The 16,414-nt window shown below is 49.4% G+C and overlaps 1 protein-coding gene across 2 annotated transcripts; it reads left to right on the top strand.

Moving 5' to 3' along the window:
* The first annotated feature begins 97 nt into the window (after positions 1-97).
* Positions 98-12,426, top strand: Fbrs (fibrosin). Of its 2 annotated transcripts, XM_032892567.1 has the most exons (18): positions 98-693; positions 984-1,163; positions 1,921-1,956; positions 2,047-2,076; positions 3,910-3,958; positions 4,048-4,348; positions 5,659-5,960; positions 6,156-6,358; positions 6,475-6,519; positions 6,717-6,812; positions 7,042-7,110; positions 7,957-7,986; positions 8,323-8,394; positions 8,751-8,868; positions 8,960-9,040; positions 10,112-10,195; positions 10,340-10,547; positions 10,647-12,426. In XM_032892567.1, exons 1-18 carry the CDS (start codon positions 247-249, stop codon positions 11,239-11,241), a joined length of 2,946 nt encoding a protein of 981 aa, XP_032748458.1. In that variant the 5' UTR covers positions 98-246; the 3' UTR covers positions 11,242-12,426. The 2 variants fall into 2 exon arrangements, with proteins under 2 accessions (XP_032748458.1, XP_032748459.1); XM_032892568.1 differs by lacking the exon at positions 6,475-6,519.
* The last annotated feature ends 3,988 nt before the right edge of the window (positions 12,427-16,414 follow it).

The following is a 16,414-nucleotide window of genomic DNA, read 5'->3' as shown; positions in this document are numbered from 1 at the left end:
GTTTTAGTCGTCGCGGCCCCGCCAGCCCTATAGGGGGGGCCTTCAGGCTTGTCGCCCCGGGGGCGGCGCCGGCTCTCTGGGCCTTGGCCTTGGGGCAAGCCAGGGGCCAGCGGATCCTGTTTTAAAGAGGAAGCCGGAGCTCTCTTGTCCCTGTGCAAGCGCCAGCGCCGCGCTCACGACCCGGGGCCTGTGGACAGGCCGCTTCGGGCCCCGCCACCTCCGGATGCGGCGCTGAGGGCCGTCACCATGGAGACGGCCGCGGCCCCAGGCCCGGGCTGGGCAGCTGAAGGGGAGCGGCGACGAAGACGCTGCTCGCGGCGAGACCGTGATCGGGAGCAGCGGCGCCGCCGAGGTCCAGGCGGTGACGCGCCCCGGGCCTTGTTGGCTGCCCCTCGAGGCTCTTCATCCTCGTCGTCACCGCCGCCGCCCGCCCGTCCCTGGTCGTCAGCTTCATCTGGAGAGCGGCCTGGGGGCCTAAGACGGCGGCGGCCCCGACCCAGGCCTCGACCCCCGAGACCGCGAGCTCGGAAGCGGCCTGCCGGTTCGGGCAGCCGCGGAGAGGAAGAGGAGGAGGAGGAAGAGGGGGGCGCAGACGACGGAGAAGCCGAGGAGGAGCCTGAAGAGGAGGAAGAAGAGGAAGACTTGATCGATGGTTTTGCCATCGCTAGCTTTGCCAGCCTTGAGGCCTTGCAGGTGTGCCCTAATGGGATTTGGGGGTCTTTGCGAGGAGGGTCAGAAGGGCAGAGAGGAGGAGATAGCCCTTAGAGAGGATGGGATTGAGGGGGCAGTGGTGACACCCCAAACCAGAGCAACCGGCTCCTCTTGCCAGGCTTCTGCCCCACCCTGGGGTGGGAGGAGGTAGAGCTAGTCTCTGGAGACTACCTAGGTTATCCTGCTTGAGAGGCATTTGAGTAACTTGGTCACCCTTAGAGAGTTGGAGAGCTTTTCTTTCTCCAACCATATTTCCACCACCTCTTCTACAGAAGGATGCATCTCTTCAGCCCCCAGAACGACTGGAACATCGGCTGAAGCATTCTGGGAAACGGAAGAGGGGGGGCTCCAGTGGGGCCACTGGGGAGCCAGGGGACAGCTCAGACCGTGAGCCTGGCCGACCCCCTGGGGATAGGCCCCGCAAATGGCCCAATAAGCGAAGAAGGAAAGAGGTGAGCTTGTCCCAGATCCCAGTCCTTCAAAATTCCTCAGTCAGAATGTCATTCATGGAGATTGACTTTCTATGAGCATCACAACTACCAATCCTAAACAGGAATCCCAGTTTCTAGTAGCAAAGAGGAAGGCAGGCAGAACAAACTGAACAGCAGCCCCTCTCCAGTCCAGGTCTGAAGGACTTAACTACAGTCAAACTCACTTGCTTTTGCTTGTCCTGTATATACTACAAACATGCTGATAATTCAAGGGACACATCAAAGACACTTAGTTGAATTATAAATAAGTTAGATGTCTCTGCCCTTTCCTCTAGCTGGTGGCAGCCCAGGGGGAAAGAAATAGCCAGCAAGCAAACACCTACACTAGCTTGAGCAGCTGTACAAGGCAATGATCTGGGAGAGATCTAGGCAAAGTGCTACAGAAACCCACATGAGGAAGCCACTCATTCTGTCTGGGGGATGGGCAGAGGGTTGCGGTTAGGGAAAGCCCCCTAGAATGTCTTGGGCCCCAAAGTAGTCAGAAGTTTACTGAGGAAAGAAATGAAAAGTTGTTTTGAATAAAATTTAAGATTTGAGAACCTAGTGTATTAGGAAAATAGTAAAATCATTGGCAATGGAGGTGGGAAATACAAAGAAACTAGAAAAAGTGATGGAGAGTAGTTTTTAAGTGCCCTTGAATGTCTGGCTGGGAGTTGTGGCTTTGTACAGTTGCCTGGTCAGTCAGCCTCCCTTACTTCTGGACTCTGGTCTTTCTCAGGCCTTCTCCCGTCACTCTCTGGAAGCTGGATATATAGTAAGTGTTATCTACCTGTAATGGCCCTACCCTTCCCTGGTGGGTCCCTTCCCACTTCTATCTCCTCATGTCTTTCTCTTTTCTTCTCAGTGTGACGCAGAAAGTGATCTGGATGAGAGGGTGAGTAGGGCTAGGACTGTTGGGTGGGCGCTGTTGCTGGTGTTTAAGCAAGCAGCCTGCAGTTTAAAGAACTCCCACAATCACCAGACATCCTTCCTGAGTGGGATTCATGGTATTGAACCAGAATTAAGTTTTGAGGAGGAAGGGAAGGAAGGAGGTGGTGTTGGGATGAGGGGTGAGACCATAGTGTCCATGTGTTTTTGAGGGGTCAGTTCTCTCCTTCCAACATGGGGTGGGACTCAAGTCATCAGGCTTCACAAGTGCTTTTTCCTGCTGAGCTATCTTGCTGCACCTGGTGGTTTTTGTTTGTTTTGTTTGTTTGTTTGTTTTTTCCCTGTTTGTTTGGTTTGGGTTTTTTTGTTTGTTTGATTGGTTGGTTTGGGTTGTTGGTTGGTTTGGTTTGATTTGAGGGTTTGTTTTGTTTTGTTTTGTTTTTAATTTTGTATGTGGGTGTCTTGTCTGCATGTATGCCTGCATATCACCTGTGTTCAGTGCCTGAGAAGGCCAGAAGAGAGTATCAGATCCCTGGGAACTAGAGTTACAGACAGTTGTGAGCCTCCATGTGGGTGGTAGGAGTCCAACCTGGGTCTTCTGGGAGAGCAGCCAGGGTTCTTAACTGCTGATCTGTCTCTCCAAACATGATGCCACCCCTACACCCATTGTTTTTAATGATGAGCATGGCTCGGTAATCAGAGAATTGAAAGGTCGGTTCGTCCAGCAACCTTGAACCATTTAAGCCTCTACTAGTTTTCTACAGGAGTCCAAAGTGAGTCTGGAACTGAATGGTCTTTCCTGTGGCCAGCAGCATTTTTTGTATCATTAGAGTCTTGCAGTGAGGACAGCAGACCATGGTTGGTCAGTGCAGATGCTCATCCTGGAAAGCTCTTTCAGTTTCTTTAGTGATTGTTGGGAAATAATGTGCCCTGGAAGGTAATGTTCTACCCCCTTACTCCCATAAGTAACTACATTTATACACCATGATGTTTGTCTTTTTCTTCTCAAAGTTTTTAGAAAGTGATTGAGGTGAGCTAAAGGATCGTAGTCTACCTATGGAGGGAGCTGGGGTCACTATCCAATTTTAACTAATTGTCACAGGAGACTAGAGGACCATTGTCAAAAGATCTTCGTCTGTGTTTTACATGGACTTTTCAGCTCTGAGAATATCACCAATTTAAAGGTTTTGGTTTGTTGTTTCATTTTGGTTTTGGTTTGTTTCTGGTTTTGGTTTTTTGTTTTGTTTTGTTTTTTTGGGGTTTTGGGTTTTTTTGTTAATAGTGTTTTGTATTAGCAGTTCATCTGGTTTTTTAAAAATTTATTTGATTAGGACTAGGCATAATGATTTACACCCTTAATCCTAGCGCTCAGGGGGCACAGGCAGGCAGGGCTCTGAGTTGACCAGCCAAGGCTACATACTGAGACTCTATCTCAAATCAAGCAGAAATATTTTATTATTTTTTTAATTATGCATGTGTCTCTATGAGTGAGTATAGATACCCGCAGAGACCAGAGGAATCAATTTCCCCTGAAACTGGAGTTATAGACAGTTGTGAACTACCTGACATGGGTGCTAGGAATCTAACCTGGGTCCTCTGAACAGAAACAAGCAGTGCTAACCACTCAGCCATTTCTGCAGCCCCCAGGAGTTAGTCTTAGTTGACATTGCTTTGATCTGCTGTCATCTATGCCATCTCTGGCAATGGCAGAATTTTGGCCTCAGTGGCCCCACTTCCTTCTTAAAGTCGCCTAAGGCCAGCATTCCAATAGATCATAGCTAGGCTGATGAAGTAAACAAGCCTTTCCCTAACCTAACCTTTACCTGCCTTTCTCTCCCAGGTCTCCGATGATGACCTTGACCCTTCCTTTACGGTCTCAACCAGCAAAGGTTGGTCCTAAGGGCTGGGATGGAAGCATGAAGGAGAAATGGGTGAGCATGAACCTCTGCTAAGCATGTCTGCCATCCTGCACTCACAGCCTCGGGTCCTCATGGCACCTTCAATGGGAACTGTGAAGCAAAACTGTCTGTGGTCCCTAAAGTGTCGGGCCTGGAGCGGAGCCAAGAGCAGCCCCCGGGGCCTGACCCGCTGCTAGTGCCTTTCCCCCCAAAGGATCCACCACCTCCACCAGCCCCTCGGCCTCCCGTCTCATCCCCTACACCCTTACCAGCTACCCCCAGTCTGCCACCCCCACCCCAGCACCAGCTGCAGCTTCGGGTCTCACCCTTCGGCCTCCGAACTTCTCCTTATGGCAGCAGCCTGGACCTCAGCACTGGCAGGTGAGCGTACAGGGGTCCGATGTCATCTGGAAGGGCTATATTCTATAACTGGGACATGGAAAGAGTCTGACTTGGGAGAGGATTCTGAGATTGGAAAGTTTGAGTGACACTGGGTAAAATAAATTTAAAGAGATTACTGCAGGACTTCCTTAAGCCCTTTATACATTCATGTATAGGGCAGTCCCATTTGTGCCATTTTGTAGCTGTATATGCTGTTAAGAGCTTTGTGAGATGTGCATCTGCTACAGAAATGTTCTTGGAAACATACTTTGGGAAGTGCTAACTTGACAATTAATAATGCTGACTTTAGTGTCAGCCAGCTCTGGATTCAGACCGGCCACTTAATGGATGTGTGATTTTTGACAAGTCGCTTGACCTCTTTGAACCTCAATTTTCTCTTTGTTATGAGATGAAATAATAATAGTACCTCTTTCTGAAAGCTATTTTGAGGATTGATTCTGAGAGAAAGCAGTGTTTCCCAAAGTGTGTACATATATCATTAGCAAAATACGGGATGATTTCCGGTCCTGCCTTGGTAAACTGTAAAATAGGCAAAGTCAGCTGCTTTAGGAAAATATGGTTAATATCTTAGCTTTCTGATTTCACACGTTACTACTTAGAATAGACAAAAAGTGAGTTACGTTCTAGAAGAGAATTGGTGTAGTACAGATGGTTGCATGGCTACAGTAACGCTGGGGAAGGTAATTCGACATGTTGGATACTTACATTGACTTGTAGAGCCAATGCCAGCAGTTGGTCTACAGTAAGTACTCATTAAGGGTTAGGAGTTAATGGCACTACTGTTACGGGCTCTTCATTGTTGTTTGTCTTCATCATCATTGTTGTTATTGAGAAAACTAAGGCTCAGAGAGGGGCAGTGACTTGCTCAAGGTCACCTAGGGTGTTCATGCAGGATGGGCATGGAGTTCAGGCTACCCGAGTGGCAGGACAGGATAATGTGGTACTGCTTCTACTATCTTAGGGTGGTAACTCCGGTGGCTCATTGTAATTAAACATCAAAATGAATACTCTGTTTTATACTGTGGTTGAGTCAGAAAATAGAAAGTCATATGGCAAGAGATGACAGAGGCATCTCTGTGAAAATTAGATCTAAAGAGGAGAAGGGGTTGCTGGGTGTGGGAGGCATCTCATCCTGAGACTGGGTTCTCTACAGGGAGTCCCTGGGGGCCAAGTTCTACCATCTCCCATGTTGGAGAACCAAGGCCACATCACCACCCAGGCTTCTGACCCACCTCCTGTTAGAGCTAGCACCTCCCACCCCTCACTCATCTCCCCACTTCTCTCCCCAGCTCTTCACGGCCGCCCCCCAAGGCCCCGGCCCCTCCCGTGGCTCAGCCTCCCCCCTCATCATCCTCTTCGTCCTCCTCCTCCTCATCTGCCTCCTCCTCGTCCGCGCAGCTCACCCACCGGCCCCCGACGCCCTCACTGCCCCTGCCTCTGTCCTCCCACAGCTTTCCTCCCCATGGGTTGCGCCCACCACCACCACCCCACCACCCCTCCTTGGTCTCCCCTGGCCCCACCCTGCCCCCACCCCCACCTCTGCTGCAGGTGCCAGGGCACCCTGGGGCCTCAGCCGCTAACGCCCTTTCTGGTGAGTTTGGGGTCCTGGCAGGGTGGAGTGGTGGGGGGCCAATGGCCCTAAGGATGGGCTTAGTTGGCTTTAGCAGGAACCAAGGGCCTGTGGAGGGAGTGGCTCAAGGCTAAAGGGAAGACCAGTCACCTCGGCCCAAAGAGGCTGACTTGGTGGCGCCAAGATATTAAAGCCTCTTCCCCTCCCCTCCCACAGAGCAGGACCTGATCGGCCAGGACCTGAACTCACGCTACCTGAATGCCCAGGGTGGCCCTGAGGTGGTGGGAGCAGGGGGCTCAGCCCGGCCCCTGGCCTCCCAGTTCCACCAGCACAACCACCAGCACCAGCACACCCACCAGCACACCCACCAGCACTTCACTCCCTACCCCCCGGGCCTGCTGCCTCCCCACGGCCACATGGTGAGCTCCTCCTTGGGCTGCTGCTGAGGCTCAGAGGCCTAAGGGAAGGTGTCTCCTACAGGGGAAGGAAGACTGGCTCCCTGGCTGGCAGCTTACTCTTCCCTTCTCTTCCCTAGTTTGAGAAATACCCAGGAAAGATGGAAGGCCTTTTCCGACATAATGTGAGTGTGTGAGGGTGTGTGATGTGTGGGAATGTATGGATCAGTGGAGTCCAGTCTTCAGCTCCAAAAGCAGGAAGAGCCCTGAGCTTGGGAAAGCTCCTTGGGGGTGTTAGGGTGGAGGCCAAAGAACTAATGGGTAGACCAGACCTGGGATGCATCTCCACTCCCTGCTTGGACTAGTGCCCTTCTCTCCACAGCCATACATGGCCTTCCCTCCCGCTGTGCCCGGGCTCCCTCCGGGTCTCCCACCAGCTGTCTCCTTTGGCTCCCTGCAGGGGGCCTTCCAGCCCAAGGTGAGCTCCAAATCCAGACAACTACTACTTCCTATTCCTTATAAACATCCTGGACCCCTATACCTTCTTCCCATTCCCCAAAATGTTTCTAGCTTCCTGTCCTACCTTCTGGACCCAGGTTTTTTGCAAAGCCGTGATTCCTCTCCTGACCCATATTCCAGCTTAGTTCTACATCTTTTTTAACTTGGTACTGGCTCTCCTGTCTGATCCCTACACTCCCCTTTCCCAGAACACGAACCCTGAGCTGCCACCACGACTGGGGCCAGTGCTGAGCGGGCTCCCCCAGAAGGGGACACAGGTGAGGGGGGGCAGGGCAGGTCCTGGGGGAGTTGGAAGGTATGTTGAGGGGAGAGCAGAATTGACTAGAGAAGGGTGAGTTCTTGGCTCTTCCCTACAATCCACCCTCAGGTGTCTAAAGAGAGAACTTTTGTATAACAGGTCTTACCAGGAACAGGGAATAGAAGGTTGATGACATTGTCCCAAGAGTGAAGTAATTAATAGAGCAGTAGCTTTGTATTTTAGTTTTTTTTGTTTGGTGTGATACTAGATATCAAACCTAAGGCCTCAGACATGCATGTACTACTGAGTTATATCTCTAGCAAGACTGACTTTCTTGTAGCGGTTTTCAAATGCAAGTCACAAAATTTTTTCCCAAATAACATCGTACCAGGAAGCCCTGTCCATGGAAAGATAAACTTAACCTTTATAAAATGACCAAAGTCTTTCCCCTACTCCTCACATGTCTCAGACCCCAGGGCTCTGAGAATACTGTGAAAAAAGTGCAGGACAAGTTTCCTGAAGGGCAGACTAAAGTTTTCTGACTCCCTTAGAAGGCCCCTACCCAAAGGGTTTCTATATATGGAACCATTATTGGACAGACTGCTTCTCTGGTAGAGAAACCTGTCCTACCCAGCCATCGCAACAGGGCACAGCCCTAGGATCTTGCTCAGAAACCTAATACAGAAGGAGCCATACCTATAGTGGGGGTATGGGGGGGGAATAGGAAAGGAATTGTGACACTGCCAAGAATGGTGTGAGGGAGCCATAGACTCAGGGAAATTGTGGGAACAGTGCTGTAGAGATTTGACACTCAGGTCAGTAAACAGGTCTGAATCGCCTCCAATCTCTCCTTTACCATCCCCAGATCCCTGATCATTTCCGGCCACCTTTGAGGGTGAGTTTGGTGAGGATCTCAGGCTGCATGAGGCTGGGGGCTGGCTATGGTTTCAGGGTGTTTGGCTATGGTTGGTGGGATCCTGCTTGGGAAAAATTAAGCTCAAGATGTGAAGGCAGCCAGGTGTAAAACAATAGCCTAGGCTTAGATATACCTGGCCATGGGACCTTGGGCAAAACAGTTCATCTCTCTGAGCCTCAGTTTCCTTAGGCCTTAAGTTGTAGGGATGATGATTGAGGATGCTGTGTAGCAAGGCTGGGCCCAGGGCCAGGCCTGGGATAGGTGATGAGTGAACATTTTTCCTTCCCTTTCCCTTTGGTCATCCTGGGGCGACAGAAACCAGGAAAGTGGTGTGCCATGCATGTTCGTGTGGCTTACATGATCCTGAGACACCAGGAAAAGATGAAGGTACTGGGGCTGGAGGGCTCGGGAGAGTGGGTCTGAGAGTCGGGTTGTATGTGTTCTGGGTAGTGACCTTCAACAAAGCTCAGAAAATTTTAACAAGCCTTTTCTCCTGTCTCATTGCTGGTGAACTGTTGTATAGCACCTGAGTTCTCTGTCTAGTTACTGGAATGGTTGGAGAAGATACTATAAAGGATGTGGTAGAAAGCACTGAAGTCTCCCTTGGTGCCAGCCAGCTCTTGGAGGGAAGCTAGTGGTAAAAGTTAAGAGCTAGGGATAATCTAAGAATAATAGTATAAAAAGGGTAAAAATTCTAGATCAGACTTAGCTCCTCACTGGCCCTCCCCCTATGTCCCATGCAGGGTGATTCCCACAAGCTTGACTTTCGGAACGACCTCCTACCCTGCCTTCCGGGACCCTATGGGGCCCTGCCCCCTGGGCAGGAGCTCTCCCACCCGGCCTCCCTCTTCACTGCGACTGGTGAGTCTAGCTAGCCCTCCCAGAGCCTATAGCCCAATGTCCACCTTGCTGTCACTTGTCTTCATCAGAATCTTCCACTTCTCTGCCCCAGGAGCCGTCCATGCTGCAGCCAATCCTTTCACGACAGCTCCTGGGGCCCATGGACCCTTCCTGAGCCCCAGTACCCACATTGGTAAGAGCCAAGAGAATTTTGGGACTTTCTATGCCCTGTTCTTAACAGGAGGTAGAGATAGAAACCAGACCTAAGAGACAACTCAAGTTGGGTAGATAGGATTCTATTTACTTTATGACCTTAGTCAGTTAATCTCCCTACTGTCTATGTGGTTCCCTCTTCTGTGGAATGAGCATGGAAAGGCAGGATGGTTCCCACTCTGCCGGTGGGACTCCTATCTCTGAAACAGCCAGTGATAGAGGATAGCGTTTCACTTGGGGGAGTGGAGAAGGAAGGCTATGCAGTCTGAAGAGAGAGCGTGGTCATTGCCCTCAAGGAGACTTGAAAGTCTCTTGGGGAGATTTAAGGGGGGGGCCAAAAAAAAAAGGAAGAAAAAATAAGTTGAACCCAGGTCAACTTTCTGGCTACAAAGACTATGAGGTTCCCACATAGGGGTAAACTAGTTAATTCTTATTCTGACAGATTTGTGATAAGTATGAAGTTAGAGTCAGCCTGAGAAAGGTATTTCAGATAGGGTGAAGCTAGTAGAAGTCTTCAGACTAGTAGTTTGCTAATAGAATTGAGACCTGCTAAGAGGTCTCAGGAGTCTTGAATGGGGGTACAGATAAGAATTTGACTTTTAAAATCAGAGAGGCCCCAAGTTGATGGTGCCACTTTATAGCTAGATGTCTTTGGGCAAGTCATTTCACCTCTCTGGGCCTGTTTTATCACTTGACAATGGGAATGGTCCTTTTTACTTCAGGAGATTGTAAAGAGGTTTAACAGCATTGTGCAGTGTCTGGTCTGACCCGAGAAATGCCCCGTACATGGTTGTTAAAGCTAAGTCCCTAAGAGCTGGTTTTAACGCCTTTAATCCCGGTACATGGGGAGGTAGAGGCAGGTGGATATCTGTGAGTTCCAGGCCTGTCAGAACTATATAGTGAGACCCTGTTTCAAAGAACAAATAACAAAAAACCTAAGCCACTAAGTGTTCCAGCTTCTTTACTGACTTACCTCGTCCCCACCATTTCTTTGGGCCTGCTCAAAGTTAGCTTGCCCTGTGCTCTGACCAGTCCCCCTTTCCTCTCACAGATCCCTTTGGGCGCCCCACAAGCTTCGCTTCCTTGGCGGCTCTCTCCAACGGGGCCTTTGGAGGCCTGGGCAGCCCCACATTCAGTGAGTGCTGGGTAGAATGGGAAATGAGGAGTGGGAGCTGTGACAGTGGGGCTATGGGCTCAAGCTAGGCCTGTGATGCTCTCTGTAGAGTGCCCCCCCCATCCGCCCCAGCCCCTGTCACTTTCTACTTTACCTTCTACTCAGACTCCAGCGCCGTCTTTGCCCAGAAAGAAAGCCCAGGAGCCCCACCAGCCTTTGCCTCCCCACCAGACCCATGGGGCCGCCTGCACCGCAGTCCTCTTGCCTTTCCTGCTTGGGTCCGACCCCCTGAAACTGCCCGGACACCGGGCTCAGATAAGGAGCGACCTATGGAGCGAAGAGAGCCCTCTGTCACCAAGGAGGAGAAGGACAGGTATATATCCACTACATAACTGCCATCTAACTTACTCCAGTGCTGTCAGCCACAGGAATTCCTTCAATTTTTCCCCTTGTGCTCTCCGCACTCCACCAGGGACCTCCCTTTCTCACGGCCTCAGCTGCGAGTTTCTCCTGCTACTCCTAAAGCCAGGGCTGGCGAGGAAGGAGCGCGGCCAGCCAAAGAGTCTGTTCGGGTAAAAGAAGAGCGGAAAGAAGAGGCTGCTGCTGCAGCTGCCGCCGCTGCCGCCGCCGCTGCTGCTGCTGCCGCCGCTGCCGCCGCCGCTGCTGCAACCACTGGGCCTCAAGGTCTTCACTTGCTTTTGGAGAGGCCCCGGCCACCCCCCTTTCTTGGCCCTAGTCTGCCTGATCGCTGTGCAGGCTTCCCAGAGCCAACCTGGTTGGCAGGGCCCCCACGCCTGGCCAGGCCACCACGCTTCTATGAGGCAGGTGAGGAGTTGACTGGACCAGGGGCCATGGCTGCTGCCCGCCTCTATAGTCTAGACCCTGCTCATCCATTGCTATACAGCCGTTTGGCTCCTCCACCACCACCTACTGCAACTCCAGGAACCCCTCACCTTCTCAGCAAGACCCCACCAGGAGCCCTTTTAGGAGCACCACCACCTCTTGTGCCCGCCCCCCGGCCCAGTTCCCCACCTAGGGCCCCTGGCCCAGCCCGGGCTGACAGGTGAGGAGAAGTGAGGGGCAGGGGCAAAGCTCCACCCCCTTTCCCCATACCTTGTGACAAAAGTCCTAGGGCTGAAGTTTTTAAGCCAGGGTTGGAAGGCAAAGGTCACAATTTCATGGTCATCTCTGAAGTCACGGACCTAGGTATAGAATCCCCAACCCCCCGCAAGTATCTCGTGGACTGTGGGGTCACTGGGAGGACAGAGGTCACAAGCCTCTAGAGAGGTGTGTGTGTGCATGTGCGTGCGCGCGTGTGCACATGAGGGGTTCATTTCAGAGGTTATGGCTCATGACCTAAGGTGCACCAATGCCCCCTCTAAGGGCCTCTAGGCCCTTGGCCTGCCTCCCCAAGGGCTCACTAAGCCAGAGGCCAAAGTGCCCCCTCCCTTTTACCTACTACCCAAGTTCTCATGCCCTCTTAGGGCTGAGGAAGGAGGAACTAAAGGAATAAGGGGTTCCATGTACATATTTATCACCCCTTCCACAAATTCCCCAGACCTTTTGTACATTTTTACAGGGGTGCCCCTCCCTATAATCCCCTTCCTGGTTAATTAAATCCTCAGACTGGTGCTGTGTTCCTAGCCTCTGGCCTCTCTGTAGGGGTAGGGTGTCCCAGGGCAAGAGCCTGGAGAGGACAGGCAGAATCCCAGGGCTTGACCCTGGGTATGTAGGATCCAGAAGGAAGTAGACCAACAGGGAAAGGGACCTAGAATTTAAGCTAGAAGAAAGGGCAATAGTACCTGGCTGTCAGCCCAGGTCTCTCCAGACTTGTTCCTATTCTGTGTGGCCCACAGCTCTAAAAAGGCTCAGCCTTTAAGCTTCAGATTCCACCTCTTAATGGCTAAGTTCCTAACCACCACCCCATTTCCAAGTGCCCCCAGGATTCCTGGGCCCTGTTCCACAGTAACCTGTCCCAAACTATGGGAGGGAGAGGTGGCCAGAGAAGGTCACCATGAACACACACCAAAGAAGGGGGTTGGTTCAGGGGGTGGGCAACACAGGCAGCTTCTTTAGCAGCCTCCCAGCAGCAGCCCCAGCCTTCCCAAAGCAGCAGGCACTTCCAGGCTGGGGCCCCAACTAGAAGGCAGGGCTCAGTTTAACAAAACCATAACGTTGACTTTTTCCCCAGTGGGGCTTATTCTGTAACATGACTTGCGAATATTTATATAAAAATGAGTGTTACAATGAGACACCCCCAACCCCTGGCTCCTCTTTCAGTCTGTGTGAGTTGTCTGTTGTGGGTTGGACTGGGTTCCAGAATGAGGACAATACTGACCATGTCCTCATTGAGGGTTTCCTCCCCTACCCTCCTACCTGGGGAGCTCTGCTATTTCGGGATAGGTGAGTTGGTTAATGATGGGTGTTGGTGTTTTTCAAATACATTAGATTCAAACAATGCAGAAAGACATTGAATGATCCCCAGGTGTGGCTACTATTTGATGTGTATTCTCTTTCTATTTATCTGTGCATATATGTTAGAAAAGATCCATAATTTTTATACTTTTTTTTTTTTTTTTTTTGCCAAAACAACATTGTCAATACAAAACGAACACATGAACACAAGTTCAGAGGAAAAGTACCTCAAAATCTTAACTCAGAAAACCACTAGTTAAAAAGACAGATGCATGGCTGGGGGTGCACACCTTTAATCTCAGCACTCTGGAGGCAGAGGCAGGTGGATTTCTGAGTAGAGACCAGCCTTGTTTACAAACCAAACTCCAGGGCAGCCAGAGTTGCAGTGTAAGACTCTACCTCCAAAAAGAAAAAAAACAGAAAAAACATGGTGTGGGACTGAAGAGCTGGTTAAGAGCACTTGGCTACAAGGAAGGGCATGGCGATGCATGCCTTTAGTCAAGCCAGTCTAGTCTACATGCATAGTTCTGGGTCAGCCGGAGACTGGCTGCAGAGAGACTGTCTCAGAACAAACAAAACATTTGCTGTTCTCTCAGTGGAGCTAGACTCAGCTGCCAGCACCCATAGTGGCTCACAACCATCCGTAAGCCTAGTTACAGGAGATCCACTGACCTCTTCTGGCTTCTGAAAGCATCAGCTGTGTATATGTGGTACAGACATAGCATGCACGTAAAGCACTCATATACATATTTTTTTAAGACTTAAAATGTAAAAATTTGGGCTGAAGAGAAGTGGTTCAGTAGTTTAGAACACTTGTTAGTCCTGCAGAGGACTTTGGTTTGATTTCCAGCATCTACATGTGGGCTCATAGCAATCTGTAACTTCAGTTCCAGAGGATCCATTGACCTCTTCTGATATCCTCAAGCACCAGGCATGCACATGGTACACATAATGTTTTGCCCTGCAGGCAAACATTAGTACACATAAAAATCTTTTTTTATGACTTAAAAAAAAAAAAAAAAAACCTAACCAGTCATGATAGCACACGCCATTACTCCCAATACTTGGGAAGCAGAAGCAAGTGGTTCTCTGTGAGTTCAAGGACAGCCTGGTCTACCCAGAGAAACCCTGTCTCAAACAAAAATTAAGAGTAAGTGGAGGCACATAACTTTTAATTCTAGAACCCGGGAGGCAGAAAGTGGTTCTCTTGAGTTCACTGAGACCCTGACTCAAAACAAGACAAACTCAATACTTAAGGAGGCACAGGCAGGAAGAAATATTGGTTCACAGTCCCCATGGCTGCACAGTTACATACAAGGCTGTGGTTCAAGGGAAGTTGCTGAGGTGGGGTATAGCCCATTGGTAGAATGCTTCCCCAGCATGTGCAAAGCCTTGGGTTAGAGGGACCCTCAGTACCTGTGAAACAAGTTGGGAAAGGTAAGTTGCAAAGGTAAAATTAGGAACCTGAGGGCATATGGTGATAGAGGAAAAGTACAAACTACACACTGATCCAGAAAAACCACTGTTGTCGGACCTTGATTTCTCCAGTTATTTTTCTGACTGCTTGAAATGTTTTGAAAAGTGGGATTGATCCTGTGAACCAGTTTGTAACCTCCATTTTATACTTTGCTTTTTTTCCATTTTTCAAGCATGGTCTCACTAAGTACCCCACCCCAGGCTGGCCTTTGTCATCCTGCCTTTACCCTCTAAGTGCTAGGATTATAGGTTTGGGCTACCATACTTGGTTTAATGAAATACCTACCAGGGTATGTGCAGCCTTTCCAACGTGTCTTCCCCACACACTCTTCTGGTATCCCAATGGAGTGCTCATATGTCTGATTCCCACTTCCCCCTTTGTTTCTACCTCTCACCAGTACCCAATTCAAATGAACTGCCTTTTTTCCTAAACTACTATTGATTCCATCCATTGTGCCAGGCCCTAAACTAGTAGCAGGGGACAGACGAGATAAGCAAATTCTAACTTACCTGGCACTTGGCATTCTATTAATGAGAATAGAGCAACATACTGTGAGAAGAAAGCACTTTGTGTATGCCTAGAGCTCCGGGAGGCCAGAAGATGTGGGATTCTTTGAACCTAAAGTTAGGATGACTCTGAGCTGCCATATGGATGCTGAAAACATGAAGACTTTAAAGGCTGCCTTTTTCTAATTAGCCGCCTAGCCACCAGCCCCATTGATTCTCTATGCAAGCTTTGATCCATGCTCAGGGCACCTCCAGAAAGAATTGTCAGTATTTAAGGAAAACTAGGCCCAAATTAATTCCCGAAGAGAGGCTGATATTAGGAACTGGACTTTGCTAAAACAAGCCCAGCACAGTGGCTATTATGAACATTGAGATGCCAGGGCAGTGTATTGTGTGTTACCAATGTACCAGTGGTGGTGTGTGTGTTAATCCCAGCACTTAGGAGACAGCCAAACAGATCTCTTGAGTTTGAGGCCAGTGTCTATAGAGGAAGTTCCGGTTCAGCCAGAGCTACACAGAAACTGACGAAAAAACAAAAAGGTTATTAATATTTGGGGGCTGGTGAGATGGCTCCACACTTGAGAGCACAGGTCTGGCATATACTGTTTGCCTGTATGCCTACATGACATGAGACCATCTGGTCTCATTATAGATGTGTTGTTTTTAAAGAAAATCTCAATTGTTCAATTTTACCAATGAAGATCCAAGAGTCACATCCTATGGTGAAAGCCTGCTAGCTCAGAGAGGTAGCACCCACCTGACCTCCCTCCTCAGCGTACATCCCACAGGAATGCCCTTCTGTCATGCCATCTCAACCAAGCTGCTTCAAACTTGATCCCCCTCTCTTCTACTCCTGTGTGTCTATCTCCCGACTCTAGTTTTTTTTTCTTAATATCCCATGTTCACTTTCCTGTCAACTGGTTGCTTGCTCTAATTTTTGACCTATGGTTGACTTTATTTAATCCTGTCTACAATATTCAAGTAGAAAGCTCTTGGATTTAAAGTATGTGCTAAGGTTGAGCCACACCATAACTAAAATCTCTAGGATAACACAATCTCTAGGTTCACAGTGTTCAAATATTGAAGTGTTCAATAGTTCAAATATCCTGCAACATAGATTATTGTGAGCCATCATGTGGTTGCTGGGAATTGAACTCAGGACCTTTGGAAGAACAGTCAGTGCAACTGTTGGGCCATCTCTCCAGCCCTAGGGTGGTTTTTTTTTGTTTGTTTTTTTTGTTTTTTTTCGGAGCTGGGGACCGAACCCAGGGCCTTGCACTTGCTAGGCAAGCGCTCTACCACTGAGCTAAATCCTCAACCCCCTAGGGTGGTGTTTTTAATGACAGGATTTCACTATATACATTATATAGTGTACTATATACTATAGTTTATGGCTTATATAGACCAGGATGTCCTCAATCTCACAGAAATCTCATTTCTGCCTCTCCGGTGCTGGAATTAAAAGCATGAACTACCATGCCTTATCTATAAATCCTGAATCCAGAGCAATGTACTACTTGTTAATATGATTTTTATTTTATGTGTATGGGTGTTTTTTCTGCATGGATATTTGTGCACCAGGTGCATGCAGTGCTATTGGAGCCCACAAGAGAGGGCATCAGATCCCCTTAGAGTAGAATTACAGATGTTTTTGAACTATCATGTGAGTATTAGGAATCTAGGTCCTCTGGAAGAGCAGCCAGTGCTTTCAACCATTGAGCCATCATCCCTCTAGTCCTTGAGCATTGTACTATGCTTGTGCTATGTTCTTATTTGTAAAATACAGGGGTTTTGTCTGTTTTTAAGGCAGAATTACATATAGGTCTAGATGGCCTTGAACTC

The sequence above is a fragment of the Rattus rattus genome, chromosome 2 (genome assembly GCF_011064425.1).
Source record: "Rattus rattus isolate New Zealand chromosome 2, Rrattus_CSIRO_v1, whole genome shotgun sequence".
In the NCBI taxonomy this organism is placed as follows: Eukaryota; Metazoa; Chordata; class Mammalia; order Rodentia; family Muridae; genus Rattus; species Rattus rattus.
This window is presented reverse-complemented; position numbering and strand designations above follow the sequence as displayed.

Bases quoted from the DNA above. Each gene is read 5' to 3' on its own strand.
- Fbrs (XM_032892567.1), top strand. From the start codon at position 247: ATGGAGACGGCCGCGGCCCCAGGCCCGGGCTGGGCAGCTGAAGGGGAG. The intron at 1,164-1,920 runs GTGAGCTTGTCC...GGTCTTTCTCAG, and splicing joins ATAAGCGAAGAAGGAAAGAG to GCCTTCTCCCGTCACTCTCT. The intron at 10,196-10,339 runs GTGAGTGCTGGG...CCTTCTACTCAG, and splicing joins CCTGGGCAGCCCCACATTCA to ACTCCAGCGCCGTCTTTGCC.